Source organism: Trachymyrmex cornetzi, unplaced genomic scaffold (genome assembly GCF_001594075.2).
Source record: "Trachymyrmex cornetzi isolate Tcor2-1 unplaced genomic scaffold, Tcor1.1 scaffold646, whole genome shotgun sequence".
Classification (NCBI taxonomy): Eukaryota; Metazoa; Arthropoda; class Insecta; order Hymenoptera; family Formicidae; genus Trachymyrmex; species Trachymyrmex cornetzi.
In genome coordinates this window covers 1,470,589-1,489,980 of record NW_017299966.1, presented here as the reverse complement: position 1 = coordinate 1,489,980, position 19,392 = coordinate 1,470,589, and the positions used below count along the sequence as shown (strand labels likewise).

At 33.3% G+C, this 19,392-nt stretch overlaps 2 protein-coding genes across 4 annotated transcripts in view; both read right to left on the bottom strand.

The window, feature by feature from the left end:
• The window catches only part of LOC108766999 (neo-calmodulin), a 51,527-nt gene that overhangs the window by 24,153 nt on the left and 7,982 nt on the right, over positions 1-19,392 (bottom strand). For 2 of the 3 annotated variants that reach the window (XM_018516615.1, XM_018516616.1), the window contains exon 1: positions 5,379-5,465. The exons of the other annotated variant lie outside the window; for it this stretch is intronic. In XM_018516615.1, coding sequence (XP_018372117.1) covers positions 5,379-5,465 — 87 coding nt within the window. Of the gene's footprint in view, positions 1-5,378; positions 5,466-19,392 lie in introns of those variants that run through there. 3 annotated transcript variants of the gene reach the window in all.
• On the bottom strand, positions 6,163-14,443 carry LOC108767099 (uncharacterized). Its single transcript, XM_018516795.1, has 2 exons — positions 14,164-14,443; positions 6,163-6,518 (listed from the first exon to the last, which is right to left on the bottom strand). Exons 1-2 carry the CDS (start codon positions 14,441-14,443, stop codon positions 6,505-6,507), a joined length of 294 nt encoding a protein of 97 aa, XP_018372297.1. The 3' UTR covers positions 6,163-6,504.

Genomic DNA, 19,392 nt, shown 5'->3' with positions numbered 1-19,392 from the left:
ATACATATAGGTATTTGATAAAATTTTCACAGATCTATTAAAAGGAAGTTAGTCACTAATATGATATATAACTGCGGAGATGTAATAAAAACTAAAGTTAAAATATTAACTGAAAATATACATAAATCATAGCAATTTAAAAAATAATCAATATGTTAAGAAATAATTATTACACATATGAAATAATTATTTATGACTAATTCAACCATTAATCTGCGTTACTAAGGCAGGTGACAAATTTCAAATACTATATAATGTTATACAATGACAAATTGCGAATAATTACTCTATCACTATTGTAAAAAATACTTGAACATAATTTTAACCATTTTATTGACATAATTTGCGAGTCCAATAATTAAATTTAAAATATTTAAAAATTTTCATGTTATTACGATTTAAATTATAAGAAGACTATCTAGGATTTAACTAATCCCACTTATATTCTTGCTACATAATTTTCGTGCTAAGTAAATTTTACTTAGTTATGTCAATTTAACGTACAATATAAATTAATAAATAATAAATCATATGAATATATGAATATCATATGAATATATAATTTTGACTTCTTTATTAAAATTATGTGCAAAATTTTTAATTTATTAAACATTTTTTAATATAAAAATTTACAAGGAAAGCAAATACTTTATATATGTTCATATTAGACTTAATGCGCAGTGCTAATTTATTCGTTAATTCGTTTAACAGAGAATACTCGATATCCATTTGTTTCATAGTGTGTAAGTGTTTCGTAGTGAGAAAATGATTTACCAGATACGGGTAATCGGTGTTTATTTTTTATTTACAGCGTACAATGTGAATGTTTACACATGGTCGCTGTGCTAACCATTCGCGCAGCGCGAACTAGCAAATACCAACGTGTTGTTTCATAGTTGTGTTGTTGTCGCAGTATCATCTCATGATTATGCGATGGATAAAAAAAAATCTTATCACTCTCTATAATAAGAACAATTAGTAATTACGATTCTATGCGACTGATTAATTTTCCCGATCAAGGAATTATGAATATCGAAGCCATTATTTTTTGAAGGTAAATATAATATAGAAGAAATCGAATAGATAATACACATTACAAGTTATGATTTTGTGATATTTATAGGCAGTGATTATGTGTCTCAACGAAGTGTAGATTCGAATATACCATGTATTGAACTGAATTTTTCAATTGATTCAAATATAATTTGTGGCAAATACAGTTTAAATATACACCCCACCGATTTTATTGCCGTTTAGATATATTGTAGGAAAGAGGGAAGAGAAGGAGGGAGGGAAAAAGAGAGAGAGAGAGAGAAAGAGAGAGATTGTTCTGAGCAATTCCCTGCAAAAATTAAGTAGCGGTCGGTATTGGTCAGTACACTGTTATAAAACACTGTTATATGTAACGGAAGCAACTTTCAAGCAGGTACATTAAACATATTTAATGTTTTCAATGAAAATAAAGTTATAAGTAACATAAATTTAACGTTTACTTACATTAAATTTCATGCATATCTACATAAAATAACTTCGAAAAATTTTATGAAAAGTACACTAAATTTCATGTACATGTACACAAATATACTTTTCATTTGCAAATACATTAAATTTAATTTAGTGTCATAAATTGAATTTAATTTATGTAACTCTCTCTCTCTTCTTAAAAGAACATTAAATTTCATGACATTTTGAACAGTGTAGTCATAATAAATTAAAATTTCACAATAAGGTTTGTATAAAGATATTTAAAAACTGTGTCTTTTTATTATGGATTTATATATAATAATTTACAACATTTCACGCAAAGCGAAGTTCAACCTATATATTTAATTTTTTAAAAGTAGAGCTTCTTTGTAGGGGAGAGGGAGAATAGAAATGTCTTTACGCATCATATATTTTACGATGCAAAGCGAGTTTCCATGTATGTAAAACTTTCCATACATAGATTTAGATTGAACCTCGTTTTGCGTAGAAAGTTGTAAACCCGTATGGAACCTCGCTTTGTGTTATGAAGGGTGCCTTACAACAAGCGACTCCGTATAACACAGTGATTATCTCATCCTTGTTTAACAATGGTGTAGAACAACAAGGATGTAATGATGCACCGTGTCACACCGGGTCATGTGTGTCTCTTGTTGGAAGGCATCCAAAGTGTATGCGTAGAAGCAGTGTGCTTTGCACCCTCCTTCAGAGGACTACAAAATAGACACGTAGGTTTGAATTAAACTTTGCTTTGCATGGAAAATTATAAATATGTAAATCCATTACTATAACAAAAAAACAAATTAAATATCTTTATACATGCCTTATTGTGATACTTTAATTTGTTATATCACCTAAACCAATATCGTTCCCTACTTCAGTTTTGTGAATTACTCAGAACAACATATCTCTCTTAACATATCTAAAAAGTAATAAAATCGGTGATCAATTATATATTTACCTAATTTGCTTATTTTTCGATGTAGTACATAATAAATCGCAGAATCGAGTAATTTGTGTAATAAAAAACCGCGATGGATCGATCATTTATAAACAACAAATGCATTTCGTAATTTATGTACTTGATGCATATTGTGTGTGCAATATTGAATTTTGATTATGTATTTTTAAACAGTTCATCATATCTTAATGAAGCATTAATTATTGAGTATCATGTATTAGAGTGAAATTGCATTATTTCCGAATTTTTCAATCATCAATGGAACATTGTGACACAGAACGAATTGATTTGGATTCGAGCAGCATCCCAATGTATTCAAATAATTATCAATCGTGTAAAATAAATTCGATATTTATATATCGATAATGTTTTAAGACTTCCTTTCATTCGCTAGATTGATTGTGTTAATTCGCAGATATTATTACCATACTTTTTCATGTTATAAACTTATTCTTTTGTTGTTACAAAATCCATCATTTTTCTGTTACTTGTGATTAATGTCGAGAAAGTCGTATAAAATATCATACAACTGTCCTTTCCTAGTGATTAATGTACGATCGTAATTAACTGTATTTGAAAATGTGGATGTTGTGTACAACAAAAAAAAAAGAAAAAGATTTGGAGACATCGAGTCGGCGGAACAACCGTTAGATAATTTTTTATTATTTGGTTTGTTATTTATATAGTTATTTATATAGTCTCTGTGTGTAAGAGAAGACAAAATCAGCTCAAGAATAAAAATCACAATATCACCAGAGCTATGAAAATTAATAGTAAATATAGGTGCGGTTAAAGACTTGGTGCGCTAATTCTATGTAATAGTCTCGTGCTAAATTTGATCGTTTATATGGAAAATTAGTGCAACCTCAATACTTTTACATTAAAATATATTTTTATTGAAATTAATCAATCTCCAGAATATACTATTTAAGTATTGTACGGTTAGAAATTATGGAGACATCTTAATATAATAAAAACATATATTTAAAAAACAAAAAATTATTTATTTGATCGCTTTTACGATGTAACACCACGCCGCGTTACGAATCAACGAATAAAATATCAAACCCCAAAAAGTTTCGGTGATAATGTGCAGATGCTGCATGAAATAACGGAAGCGTAAACGGACGCATATCGGAAAAATGCCTCGAATGTTGACAGAACAAGTTATGCAATTTTGATAGAACTTTAGAGCAATGTGCAAGCGTATGTGTGTGTGAAATCTTCGAAAAGTCGATATCGTTCGACCATTGTCAAAGAAAATCCTTTTTTTCTTCTTCATTACCATGATGTGTACGTGTTAATCATATGTATATATAAGTGTGAATTACACGTTATTTATGCTTTTCCCTCGAATTAACTTGTAATAAATTCATGCGGACAGCGTCTTCAACTTTTTGTCTTATACTTTTGTCTTATACTTATATATTTTTTTTGTCTTATACTTATATATTTTTGTCTATCTATCTATATGTCTAAAGACGACGGATCGAAGCAATAAAACTGTGATTTTATTTTTCGGTTTTCTCTATCAAGTTTTTTTCTCTGAAGATATAAGTTCTTTGGCCATCTACTATAGAAATATTTCCATAGCTCTGCATTTATATCACGTTGATTATTGCTACAGGCTCTTCGAATCTTTACGATGCTCAAATTCTATTTTTATTGTTTGTTGCATTTCCAATAAATTTTTATTGTAAATGATGGAATTCTTAAATGTATCTTTCAAAATTCTTACATATATCTACAAAGAAAATACAGATTATAACTATGTATATATATTACTTTCTTATAATTATTTCATATTTAAATCCACAAAGAATTAAATCGCAACAAAGCCTGTAATAATTTAAAGGTAGATTTAACATTTAGTTCTTTCTAGAAATTATATTTAGTTTTTATAACAGTATAATCCAGAATGGCTTTATTATACGCAAATCTAGCCTTTCAAGTTAATTTATATGAATGGCTCTCTTTTTATGCATAGTCGCTTAATGTATTATTAGACGACCACATACAATTGTTTTCCTGGCAATTAAAGTCTGCATTTATCAGCTTCGTAATATCGGTTTTCAATTGGAACATGGCGCGATGTTTCAATCAATCCTGCGTATCTAAAAAAAACCCGACACTCGCTCTTAAAAAACTTGGCACTCACTCCGATGCTCGACAAAATAGAGGTAAGTTTCGTATCTCGCAACGATCGTTTCGCGAAATTAATTATCTTAATAAAAACAATACGTTTTTATTTTACGTCTCGCGTGATTCAGCTACCGCGTCGATAACATCATTGTGCATTTTCCCCAGCGTTTCTCTCACATGCTATCTAAAAGAATTATCGTCATCATGGGAAAGTCAAGCATATGCAATAACTCCACTAACACAACAACGACTTTGCGATAAAGGTGCGCGTTAAGCCATAATCACACTAATATAATTGCGCAATTGTGAATAGCGATTGGCGATTACTTACAACCAATCAGAGCAATTAAAGGTGATTGCTTTACTTTAAGTTGTTGAAAAGTAATTAATCGTTAATCACCGATCACAGTCGCGTAATCGCTAATGTAATTACGGCTCTAATGACATCATAGTTTAGTGTGTCAATGTCCTCTTGATTACCCTTACTCGCGCTCCTTTTCTCCTTTTTTGCAGAAGTAGTCTATAAGACCGCCTTTTTTTTTGTGTTCCCTTCAAAATGAAAAATGATCGCCGATTGCTCAGGAATCGATGATGCGAGTTAAATCGTCCTTTCAGGGCATACATGATATATGTATACACATAGACTAAGAACTTGCCAAGAAGCCTCCCCCTTTACGCGATTTGTTCCCGGATGGAATTTCAGCCTGATGAATTTCGCCGCTCGATTATGGAGCGCGATACATGAATGATGAAACAGAATCAGTCTGATACACATGATCGTATGCGATTTTACCTTGCTTCTGTTTCGCGGTGCGAAGTCCTCTTTGCTAGGTTTCCTGCGCTTGTCCTTGAGGATCATCCTTGCCGCGGCGAACGCCATCTTGTCGTCGGTGCACTCTTTTCCGACGGTCCCGGTAAAATAAAGGGTAAACCCCGTCGATCAGTTTAGCGACTAACGAGCTTCTTTCGAACACAGGGTGACAGGAATCACCGATCCGACAGAGTATAATATCTTTTTATTGCTCTTATTGCTTGTCGATCGACACGCCTGCGTGCGCGTGCTTATAGTTACGTATGCGTATCACAATATTTGAAGGTATATTTGCTCGTTTCGCTTATATACTTGTGCGCTCGTATGCATTTACCTGTATATACACGTATGGTAATTTATGCGAAAGCTACCGACGCTATAACGTCGTGATCACACTATATTCGTTTTATCAGGATCCTCTTGTCGTTATCGTTTAACTACCGCCCCGTATCGTTATCGTCGTCGTTGTTCCCGTTCTCGTTCCCGTTCCCGTTCTCACCGCCGACGTCGTCGCAAGACCCCTTGTCTCTCGACCCCGATCTATTCCCTTTAACGTATCTCTATTCTCGACTGCAAGTACTCCCGCTTCCGGTGTCTTTCGTTTAAACGGAGCGCGTTCAAATCGGTTGACCTGGGACGACACGCGACGGACGCTGAACACTATCGATTACGTTTTAAGAGCTTGGATGCGGATACAACCGACGGTTGTGAACTGCATCGTCGTTGGAGCCAATGAGTCAATGGTAGGACTCACTTCATCGCGACGGTCCGATTGATAGTACCGGAAGTGCATTGGCAATAATGCCGATGTCGTACTGCTGCCGGCGACGGCAGCGATTTTTCTTGGATGTACTACTCGGCGGCGGAATCTCGCGAAAGCTCGTCGGGAACATTTGCCTCGCTGTAACGTGGTGATTACGCGCTTCTGAATCGACAATGCCGTTTCCGTTTCCGTTCAATTCGATTCTCTTCCGTTCCGTTCCGTTCCGTTCCGTTCCGTTCGCGAGGATGCGACGGCGAGATTTCTCACGGTTTTGGTGCTCCTTGTGACTTCTCTCTGTGATTATGATCGCGTGCCGTTGCGTCAATCAGCCGACGATTATCCTAATTACAACCATCGATCTAGAAAGAAAGAGATAAAGGAGAGGGTGGTTCGTGGCTTGCTTTTACGCGCGCAGTCTACATTCTACACGCGAGACTCGCATAATCAATCGCGTTAGCAGCAACTCGTTTCCCGCGGAGGAGTCGACCGGAAGTCGATAAATTGATGGAGAGCATTGAAAGGAATTTATTTTCGGGGCAAGAAATAAGGATAATGTAGATCACGACACTTGGCAATTAAACTATCCAGTTGACGCTGTTTATAACACCAAAAGTATATTAGAATTCAGGAATATATCGATTTAAAAATGAAACAAAAAATTCTTTTGTAGCTTAAGCATACAACGAAAAAGTATAAAAATCGTGTGGGAATTAAGAGGAATAAGTTTAATCGATAACTTTGACATGATAAATGCGGGATATTTAGCATAAATATATTCATTATTTATTAAAATTTTTAGAAATAAATTATCTTGATAACTCAGCTTTAAACGCAAAATTAATAAACAAAATTTCAAGGATGTAAACCGAAAAAGTTGGAAGATGAAATATCTTCTTTTCATTTTATGTTAATAAACGTAATTTATTTTAACAGAAATTTTGATTATGCCTATAAATTGAATTATGCCTATAAATTGAATTATGCCTATAAATTGACAATCGAAAAGTTGCTGAAACTAAGTCGTTGTTATTTGATGACATAATCAAACCAAATAAAATAAATCAAACACTTTAATGAAATAAATTAAATATTGTAAAAAAAACTTGTAATTTTTCTTCTTTTACGTTGTGTGCTATAAAAACAGAATGGGATTATTTTTACAGAATAATTTAATTTATTTCAATACGAATACAATACAAATTCGAAATCGGCCATACTTTTCAAAAATATTAAGATGCAATACTCGGACCGAAGCGAAAGCACGTCCGCTCCGGTGTCGAACGAGTTTCTCAAAACTCACAGCAACTTCCCGATTATCATTCTCTGTTATGTACCTATATATCTATTTTATCTCTCTGCAAAGAGACTTCGCAACCCAAATATGCGTTAGATCCTCGTTGAATCAAATGTCCCGCAAGCACGTATCATTCTCAGCATTCTAGTGAAACTCACGAAACTCGTGCGACGATGCATGCCGCGAAATTCCACGCTCGTATGATGTGAAAATGCAACATATCATGAAATCGGTTACTCGCTTGGGTGCTCGCACTTCGCCATCGTCGTGTTCCGCACTCATGTATTTCTCTAACCGCCTAGAGGAGAGAAAGAGAAAGAGAGAGACCAAGAGAGAACCTTGAGAGTCCACGTGCACCACGTATCGTTAATATTTCAGGGTTATTGGACATCATGATTGGTCATGATGTCGCGCCGTCGCCCGGCAACATGCATTTCACGCGAACGAGCGACACACATCGTTTGCACCACCGTGATGCTCTGATCGGAGAATCTCTGTCGCGCATCGCTGATCCATGACAAATCGATAGCAGTGGCGAACTGGCATCAATTGAATATTTCGCTACGCGTAACACGGGTGGCTTTTCGAGGAACAACTGAGAAGGAAACTATCAAGTATTCCTTTTTAGAAAGAACGATATTTTTGAAACTGTAAGAATAATTCACGGAATAGTAATATAATCTCAGGTTTATGCGGAAGAGTATTTGCATATTCAGGAAATGGATTTTAACTACAAAGCGTCCTTAATTCACAATCTCTCCGTTTAATGGTACATTCTTTGAATTTAATATCAATCTTTTCTACGAAGCTTAAAAATTGTCAGTATAAATTATTTTAAGAGCATGATTAAATTTAAAATTATAAATTTTTGTTAAAGAGCAATTTTCATTTGAGATAAACTAAAAGAGAGATTTTTTCTTCAATTTCTTCGATCTAATACGTCCTTGAAACTTTGTCAATTTTACGTTTGAAGCTACCTTCAAATTATATCAACATATTTATTTAAAAAAATTTTAACGGATAACAACACCTCATTAAATTTGTACTAATAAAAAATATAAATTCTACATTTACTAATAAATACGCCATGTAGAACTAAAATTTGCATCACGTACGATACTGATAAAACGAAATTTTTATATTAAAATTTGATTGAAATAAAGATAACAAAACTTCGGAGCTAATTCAATTTATAAAATGAAATTTATTACTTCGTTTGTATAAAGCTAGCGGAAAAAGTGGCTGTTATCAGATATATTGAAATAATCTCCAGAGAGAGATGAGTGCGTAATAAAATGCTAAAATTGCGTATCCGCGTTCGAATGCGCTCAAATTCGTGAAAACATGAATTTCAAACGCAATTTTGTCCATTGCCGTGATATACCAAGTGTACGTGATTTTTTATATTTGAATAGCATTCTAGTAATTTATCTTAAAAAATAAGGAGAGACACCACCGAGAGAATCAGAGAGGTTGAGACGTGTAGCACAATACGAGCGAAGTATCAATGGACAGGAAATCATTTTATACGTCCCCCTCCCTACTCCCCTGTAAACGAGCTTCTCATCACTCTCGCAAATCGAAAACGTTCAATTTCTCGTGCTCCTCGACCCATCTTCGCTACTCTCGTGGGAACTTGGCGTACGAGTAGTATTGATCATTCCCAGGCTGCAGCCCCCTTCTTCCCTCCCCGCCTCTCCGGCCCCCGGCCCCATCCTCCGACCATCATTTCGCGTCCTCCGACCTCCGATCTCTGACCTCCGACCTCTGTACCTAAATCTGACTCCCTTCCTTCCCCACGGATTGCATCGCGACATCGTGCCCCTTTGTTCTTGCCCGCAGGCGTCGCGATATCACGTTTGATGTGCTTTTTCATCGGAAATTTGCGTTTTTTCATGTCACTAAGTCACATTTGGAAAAAAAAATCGTACAAAAAAAATTCTTTTTAACATATCGACTGTAAAATTCTATATATTGTTTATAGTAAAGCTAAATTTACTTTACAATCCGATCTTGATTAAAATAAATTAATAAAAAATAATTACTTAATTTTTTAACTCAATTATAATAATTACTTGTTACATTAAATATTGTAATAATGAGATTATAGTCAAACATTAGATACATTTCATTCATAAATATAGGAAACTAACGTGTATTACTGAAACAAAATTTAAGAGATAAAAAGTTTCCAACGGTGCTATCGCACTATATTAATAATATAACTTTTCTCAAGTGAATCAACTTTTTCGGGCGATCAGGTGGTACATAAGTGGACATAGACAAAGTCCACTATATACTAAATTTACACCTGTTGCCGATAATACAAAGAAACTGCATGCCCACCATAATGACTCTTGAACGCAGTTGATGGCGCGTGATATCACAGATCTGATCAAAGTTTAATATCGCGATCGACAACGTATCATCTCGGTGATGTTCCACGACTCGGAACACTTTGCGAAATATTTGTACCTAGATGGAAAACGGAAATATGCATGCGTATGCGCGCACGTAAGTGCGCGCGCACAATTATCCAGGTTCACGTCCTACTTACGATATCGAACTGCACGAGAGTTGGCCGTCCCGCAAAACGTTTCTGCCATTGACCGTTCGCTTGTAATTACGAATTGTAATGCCCTGCTTTATTACTCTATGTCACTGTACCTTGAATAATATTGAGCACATTTCTCAATCATGTAAATTTCCTAATATTGTATAACACCAAGTTTTTATTCTGAGACCCAGTTTTTCAGTTTGGAGAGACACGCGGATTATTTAAATTAAATAAGATTATGGTAAGAATTATACTTTACGTTCTCTATTGTAATTGGCCGATTTGCTTACTGCTTAAGTCTTATTATCTTTTTTTATGCGTTTCTAATTTAACATAAAACGACACAATATATAAATAAAATTTATTTCTATTTAAAACAACATCATCATTATTTGTGTTATTATTATCATTCTTTCTCTCAACAGATATCTTTTCCTAATTATTAATAATTTTTATTAAATTTGAAAAATCTGACGATAAATATAGACATCGTTCGAAAAGAATTCCAAGTATTAATTCTCGCGATATCATTTTCCTTGCAGCACATGGAAAACGCTGATAAGTTTTCCACGAATATGTACGATGTTCGTGAGATCGATCAAATATTAAATGAAAGTGCGAGCTTGAATTCTCGGATATAGAAGGCAGAATTTTACTATTTGTCGCTTCAGTTAACCGTTGAAAAGCATAACGTAGATATTTCATGCATTTATTTGCATGCCCTTTGTAATACCTGTCAACGGGTATTTTTTTTCCTCCAGTTGTTATTTCACCATTTATTATATGGGAAAAGATTAATGTAAAATGTATCATTCACTACAACAACGTCGAGTATCACGCGTTGATTAATTGAACTGAAATTCGCATGTATATAAAAAACTCGAATTATTTCTGCGACAGTATATGAGAACGATTTCATTTGTTATTGAGATAAAGGTAAAAAACGATCACACATCAGTTTAAAAAGAAAAAGGACTACGAAATCTCAACGGCAATGAACTGAAAGAAATACAAAAGGGCGTTCAATCGCTATAAACTGTTGATCAATACCGAACAACAAAATTCTCGTTCAACAAAATTCAATTATATATTATGATTGTTTTTGAGTAAAACAATTAAAAAATAAAATTTAAATTATAATTAAAAAGATATGATACACTGAGAAAAATTTCTGATTGAAAATGAACCAATAGGTTTTGATCATATCAATCAGAATTCTGGTCATTATAATCAGACAACGATTATCTTGATTAGAATTTGATAGATTTAACTTTTTAATAAAATGTTGATTTGTACATTTTCCACTAGAATTTCAATTAATGTAAACCAGACATTTTCCGGTGTATAATATGCGTGGCTATGATATAAATACAAATGTCATATAAATAATTTTAATAAAATTGTGTAATAAAATATGATATATGATTACTGTAGTTATAGTTGTATTTTTAATAATACAAAAATTATACAATAGGAAATTATACAGTAGAAAAATGCTTTTTCGATTTAAGTTAGATCTTGGTATAATATTTTAGTGTAAATTTATATATCTAGTTCTGTATACTATGGATTTAATTTTCAATCTTAAAATCCAGTCTTGAACTGAAAATGGGATAGTAATATGACAAATTTAAATTAATAAGTGATATAATGAATATCTCTTAAAATATTGTAAAGAATTTATTGTTAAAAACATTACCTCAGTCAAAATTCGAACCTGAACCTTTCTAGATTCTGTGACGAGCGTCTTGGAATAAAGTTATGAATCGAAAATTCTTTCAAAAATATTTTCTAAGTATTGCATATCTTGATAATATAAATTATATTATTACGAAGATGTGTATGTTCAAGATGTATATTCAAAATTTAATATTTTCACAAAAGTTCTCTCCTTCATATTTCAGTTAACACTACAGTAATGTATATTTTAGTTTATCTGTCTTGTTATCAATTCAAATATTTATTTTATAGTTACATGGACAGAAAATATAATTCAGTTTTCATTCATATTATCGATTGCTATTCCAATTTGTAATAACTAGAAATAATATTTTGCATATATAATTTAATTCCTCTCGTGTGACAAAATTGTAGGAATTTAATAACTGCAACAACAAATAATAATTGGTAGATTTTTCATTAGTTGTTCACATTCCTCGAATTTTTGGGGCGCGATACAATATAATTTGTAATTTAGTTAATTACTGTTTCGCTGCGTGCGACATGCATGCAATGTAATTCCGTTTAAAGCTCTTTAGCAACATGAAAGTTTAAATGCTGGTTTCATATTTCGCGCTAGCCTTGAATTCTCATAGTTTTTACTTAAACAACGATGTTTGTAAGTTATCGCAATATAGCAAAGTCCTCATTACGGTAATGTAGCTTCTCAATTTCGCGGTTTTATATAGTGTACTGGGAACGTTCCAATTTATCGTTATTACTCTTAAAAGAGCGAAAAGTTAGAAATTTCATACAATCAGAACTTTCGCTCGTTAAAATCTTCGAAGCTCACTCCGAAAAATATTTCGTTACGTTGATAACGAAATAATGAGCTACTTCTAGGCCAAAATCAAAGGTGCAATTGTGAATTTAAATGATAACATGTGTTTGTTTCTCGAAGAAAATCACACGATATCATTTAAAATATATGTATCTGAAATATCGCGCGTATATAAAAGGGTTATCAACTATTCTAACGTTAATAATACTGAACTCTGTAATTAAATAATTACAGGTATAATTATTTAATACATATAATTATATTACGATAGCAATTTATTAACATTCTAGATACGCAAAGCGTTTTCAAAATTACGACTAAGCAATTGAAAAATAAAAAATACGCATTCAATAAGAAAGCTTGATTAAAAAAGGCCATTTATTATATGTTCAATATTTTCTAATTTTACTTTTTCTTTCAAATTTGTATAACGTAATTTTCATGAAATGTAACAAGAAATAATTTATTTTTGAAAATCTGTTTTGTGAAAATGTGTGTCACAGATTTCAAACGTAATATTTTTATATTATATAAGGATCGCGAATAATGATTTTCTCTCCTAAGAGTCCCCCGTGAAAACATCAAATTATACTCGTCTATACTTTATAAGCCGACTACTATTCCACTGTGCATCGTACAAATGTAAATTTTGCGGGTCTCGTTCGTTTATGTCCTTAACATTATTATTATATTTAACGACAATAATATTGTCTAATAGATCCTAAACTTTTTTCCAATTTGCACGAAATGTTTCTCTTACAAAACTCGAAGTTTTCGAATAACAATATAATCTGCTCAGACAAATAAATACAGAACAGGCCCCTTAAACACATTTGCATTATGAGTAGCATTATGTTAATTTTTAATACATAACATAACTTTGAAATTAATAATAGAATGTATTCTATCAAAGGTGGTATATTAAAAGAAGTAGCCTAAACTGTCAAACCAAAAAAAATATGATTAAAAAATTAATCTTACATCGAGGAAACAGTCACCAAAAAGACACAGAGAGGAATTGTGAGCAATGTTTAGAATTCAGACTGATAGAAAATGGTACCGTCTTATGAATCCCGTGTAAAAATCTAGCAGGAGAGAATGATCTACCCTTTATCTAAAACATCATTTCTAGCGACAACAATTAGAATGAAGAGATACACATATATATAATAGGGCAAGCGTGGTAAAGAGGAAAGAGTAGCCAGAAGGAAAGACAGGAACGGACACCGTGCTCCTCGAAACAACTCACTGACCACTCGGCGAAGGTACGCGATCGGCTCGTCCGGCGGAAACGAGTTGTCGGTCGCTGACGACCCGTAAGAACACTCGCAATCCGCGATCCCCCGCGATTGTCCTCGAGGCGGAACCAACGGGGCTGGCGCCGTCGATGGTATTCGTGCCTGATACCCGCCATTTTTGAGGAAATCACAGAAACCGCCGGCGGACTTCGCGGCCGCGGTCCGCCGCGGAAGCGGAAACCCTTCGTCATCGTCGACGACGACGACGACGTTTCCGGAAGTACGATCGGATCGCCGCGAGGTGCGTCGCATCGCGTCGCGTCGCGTCGCGTCGCGACGCACGAGCAAGCGTGCGATTGCAGCGAGTCATTTCATTCATAGACGATAGCGATTACCGTACGTTCTGCTAACTTACGTGCTCGTCGCTGAGCAGATGGTCTATGACTGACACCCTCGATCCACCACGCGCCCTCGCGCAGCCAATGCTGCGAATTCCAGGCGGTCGCTCGCGCGCAGGTCCATGCACCCTCGCCCTCGCCCTCGCCAGCACCTCGCACTCGCGTACTGTACAGTGTAGTCTTTTCTTTCTTACTCGTGCCGATTCTCTTTCCCTTCGACTTTACCCTTTTATTCCACAAGATTGGTGTGGTACCGAGGAGTCCTACATTTTTATCTCGTGCTAAACTTTCGCTCATGGCCTATTTCGGTTATACTAAAGCTTCCTTCTCTAATCTCGGTCTTTAGATCTTTTCTTCGTAAAATCGTAAAAATTTATTATGAAATACGAGGCAATAAAAAATCACATGATATATTTATATAAAATTTCTTTTTATGTCCGAAGAATTATTTATTACTGTTCTACTTAAAGTTGTTTACATATGCAAGAATTATGTCATTTTTAAATTGTTTTCAAAATTGATTTTTCTATTTTTATTTCGATATAATTTATTTATTATTTAATGGATTGGTACTAGGAAGAAAACCTAGTATTTTAGTATTCATCTATTTATATTAGCTGCGTCTTTTCTTGCCCGCCTTCTTCTCTCAGTGTAATTTTTCAGCTATTTCGTCGTACATCTTTTTCTTATTTTTATGCAGCAAACTCGCGTTGATGTAATGGAATGCCTCTTGCCATACTCGATCTTTCTATCGCATTTCATAACATTCTTTCTTTATTAAGCTTTTTCTCCTTCATCTCTGTCTTTCCGAATTACGTTTTCTCTTGTCCAGAGCTCCGCAAATGATTCTTCATTTGAATTATATTAGGTAATTGGAACAAAAGTTCGTAGCGCTATGAACTTTAAAATTCAAACAGCAATACGTAACTTCGTTAAAATTAACAAAATTTAAATTTAAAAAAAAGTTTGAAAGTTTAAAACTTCTATTTTCGCGAAAGGTCACTGTGTCTTTCAAGTTTCCGTGAGCTTGGAATTTTTAGTTTTATAGAAAACTATGAGTTTGATAAAGTAGAAAATTTACAAAATCATTTTTTTTCTAATGTTGCTAAGATTTTTGTTACTAAGTTATCCAGATTAAATAAAAGGAGCATTTTAACTTTTTGATTGTGCCTAACTCCATTCAAAATCATCGTAACGCAACTTAGAAAACAGATGTTTAAAGCTGCAATTTTGCTCCATCAAATGGTATAATTATAAAAATTAATTAGATTTATTTTTATCAGTCTTATTTCTCATATACTGTTTAATTGTTAAAACACCTACAATAAGAGAAAAATGTCGTTTTCGATCCAAATCGATACAAAGTAACAAGAAAGTCTAAAATTCTCATATACAGCGTATGTTATCACGAATCGACTGCAGAAGCCGATAACGAAACTATTATAATTATAATAATTATAATTATTATATTATAATTATAATTTTTTCTCAATTTCTTTTTGTTTTTCGTATGAAATTATTGTCTGCGCACTGTGTTTTGTCCATACTTCAATTATGTGCAAAAGGATTTTTCTGGTGTAATTGTAATTAAAGATTGGAGGATTTGAAAATTAATCACATTTTATCGGTCAAACAGGATAACTCCAGCATCCCCGTAAGTATATATAAAATTTTATTCAACAAGGATATATTTTCTTTCAGCGCGCCACAATACGTCGCATAAATAATGAACATATAATGAATGACGGCTACAATGAATACAAGAACGCGGGAAGAGAACGATTGTGCAAGAAAAATTGAGAACACTATCAACGATCGAAAGCGTCGAGTACAATACGCTTTGTATCGCGGCGGAGTAAAGTTCCGAGGAGTTACCACGTGCCTTTGTGAATCTTCCATTGTTAAGTATCGGCAGGTGTCAAACGAGCTATCGCTGCACACATTGCGTAAATTGCTTGCGAGAGTCCCTTCGCTTCCTCATTGTTCTCTTAACCGCGTCTGATAAACGGCGATAAACGCATTTCATCCCTACCAAATATTCTTGGAAGACCAACGAGAATGGTGTCGCCAATCGCTTTCGCAGTCGCGACAACTCGACAGTTGAGAAAATCCTTGCCACGAAATGAGACGTATCACGGTCTTGACATTTCACTTTGCATAGTCGCTTTGTCTTCTCGCAATGTGGATCACTCGTTATCGAATTTTTTCCCTATTCACTTCCCGCTTTGTAAAAGTAACGTTGACAAGCCGTAAAAGAGTATCTGTCTGCTAAAGCGGCTGAATACGGCATGTCTCTTTCAGCTTACTATAACGCATTAATCCACTATTAATGTAAAGTATAAATCATAAAGATGTAGCATAGTATAAAAATATAGCTATTAAAAATTATAAATATATACCTATATATATATTTTTTTCATATACTTATTACTTGGAAAAAGAACTATTTTCAAATTACTATCATCTCGAAAATAAAAAACCATAAAATTAAAAGTAAAAATAAAATAAAATGCATTTTAAAATTAAAAATTGATACTTTTGTGTGGCGCTAATAAAATTTCGAAAAAAAATTTGCTGTCGAAGCTACAACATGAAAAATTCTCAAATTGTCGGTTTTTTTAGTCTCTTTGTCGGTATTTTTCTCACAATAGTAACGTGATAGTCAAATTTGATTAATGGATTCACATTCAATAGATAAAAATACGTTAGAAATAACTATTCACATTCATGTTGCAAAAAAAGGATTAACAATGTTTTTAAAAGTTGAGTTCTTTAAGTAAATTTGTGGTATTTATAAATGCAATAAATAACATTTCGTCCTTTAAAAAATAACATTTTGTACTTTGAAGTTATTAATCTATAGAGAATCTCAAAAAGTATTACAATAACTATACATTTACAAATGTATATTTATAACGTTTTTAATTAATTAAAAATTAGTAGAGAAAAGAAAAAATATATCTTATTTAATTTATTAAAGATAATTACTTATATTTTGCATATTGCAATTAACTGTGATAACTAATTAACAATTTCTATTATTGTCGCGAATGGAAATTGTAATTAACGCAGAAACTTATCTTCAGCGAAAGATATAAGTTGACCAATCTACTTAAATGGCAAAGTAGTATAGTATCGCGTTAGACGGACGATGCAGGCAGTTTGCTACTTAATCGCTTGGCTCTATAAACGATTTGCGTAATACCCAAAAAGATCGATGCTATTTATCAATAGATTGTATTCGTTATAAACATCATGTAGATAATAACAATGACAGCAACGATAACAATGATAATAACAACAATAATGACAACAGCAATAGTAACAAAAATAATAATGATAATTATAATGATAAATAAATAGTAGTGTAATATAACGAAATATAGCTATTTAATAAGTGCAGTGAATTCATCGGGAAAGCCTCGTATGATCATTATCACGTAATCGTAATGAATACTTATTCTATACATGATTATAATTAGCGCTAAATTCTGGTACAATCTCGTCAAATTATTCAAAGCTGTTCAAAGATCGAGGTCGCAATGTGTAAATTATGAAATATAATTACTGATCCATAGTCTAACTCATGAATATATAATCTGTCCAACAGAATGTATAACGCATAATTATGTGTTGCAAGATACGATGAGTGTAAGTTTCAGCACAGTTATACTGTGACTTCAATGAATGAAGTTGTCATACCCACCTGGTGGTGCTTAACGAAAGGAAAGAGTTGCACGCGACATCAAGCATTTTTAAAGGTGCCGGAAGCGGCATCGGATACAATAACAGACAGGCATAGACGGACAGGCAAGAGTAGTTCCAATCCTGAGTGCGCGCTAGTAGTACGACAATAGCACAACACCGACATATATACCGGGTGGCGCGTATGCGTCGGTAACCCGTTCACGACTCGAACGATCTCGTGCGTTCTCAACTGTACCGACTGATGCGGTAATACCACCGGGGAGCTTCTCAGCATGTGGAACGACAGAACACGTCACATCCGCGACGAAATTGCAACTTTTAAGGGAAAAAAGCCATGACTTACCGACGGTGTGCGAAAGCTGCGCGCTGTGCGACACACTTACCTACAAAAGAAAAAAGAGGCACGCATTAGAGGAGTGATTCTTTTCTTTCTCAATTAGTCTATCGAAAGAGAGAGAGAGAGAGAGAGAGAGAGAAACTGCAGCATATAATTCAACAAAGTTGTCAGTGTTTTTCAAATGTATTCAATTAGGAACAGTTCACTGCAAAACTGCCTTTAATTCTTTTTTTAAATATTTAAACAAATAAGAATTTTTTTAGTATAAAAGAATATATTTATAGAATATAAATATATAACTTCGAGCATCATATATAGATATTAACATTACTTACAATTCAATTTATGTACAACAAACTTATATATTGTGAACAAATGCACAGTTTGGAAATCACTGACCGCGAAAGAGAAAATGCAAAATAGATAATCAGAAAGCAATACATAAGTAAAGCCGTGTGTACGATTAGAGTTTTGAAAAATGCAAGAGATAGTATATGTTTCACAATGGAAGAACAATCTTGCTAAAGTATTTAAAAACTTAGATACAGATCTGAAAATAATTTTATTTTGAACCATCGAAATAATTATATATATAGAACGCTTAAACATTGATGACAATGCTGCGAAAGATTAACATTCTTTAAACATTCAGCAACCGTTTAAGCATCCTACGTAATTATTTTGAAAGTTCAAACAAAATTTTCATATCTGTATATTTAACCAAATTAAAAAAATTGTATATATGGACATATTTTATGTTTAATTATTTATAACTTTATATAATTATATATAATTATATATCAAACATTTTTTCCCGAGATATTTTAGCAAAATTATTTTTCAGAAATAATTATTGAAAATAACACAGGCTCACAAAAAAAAATACCCTGTGCTGGGGTGGAGACCCAACTATTTATATGTATTTTGAGTCGCTGAATACGAATCTGACATAAAAATAGGATCATCCAGAGCAAATTTTCAATCTAGAGCGAAAAAATGACCCATTTTTCCCATTTTTGACCCATTTTTCGCTCTAGATTGAAAATTTGCCCTGGATGGTCCTATTTTTATGTCAGATTCGTATTTAGCGACTCAAAATACATAAGAATAGCTAGGTCTCCTTATATATATATATATATATATATATAACGTATTTCATATACAATGTAACGTATTCCATAAACATTCCTTGGTAACAAAA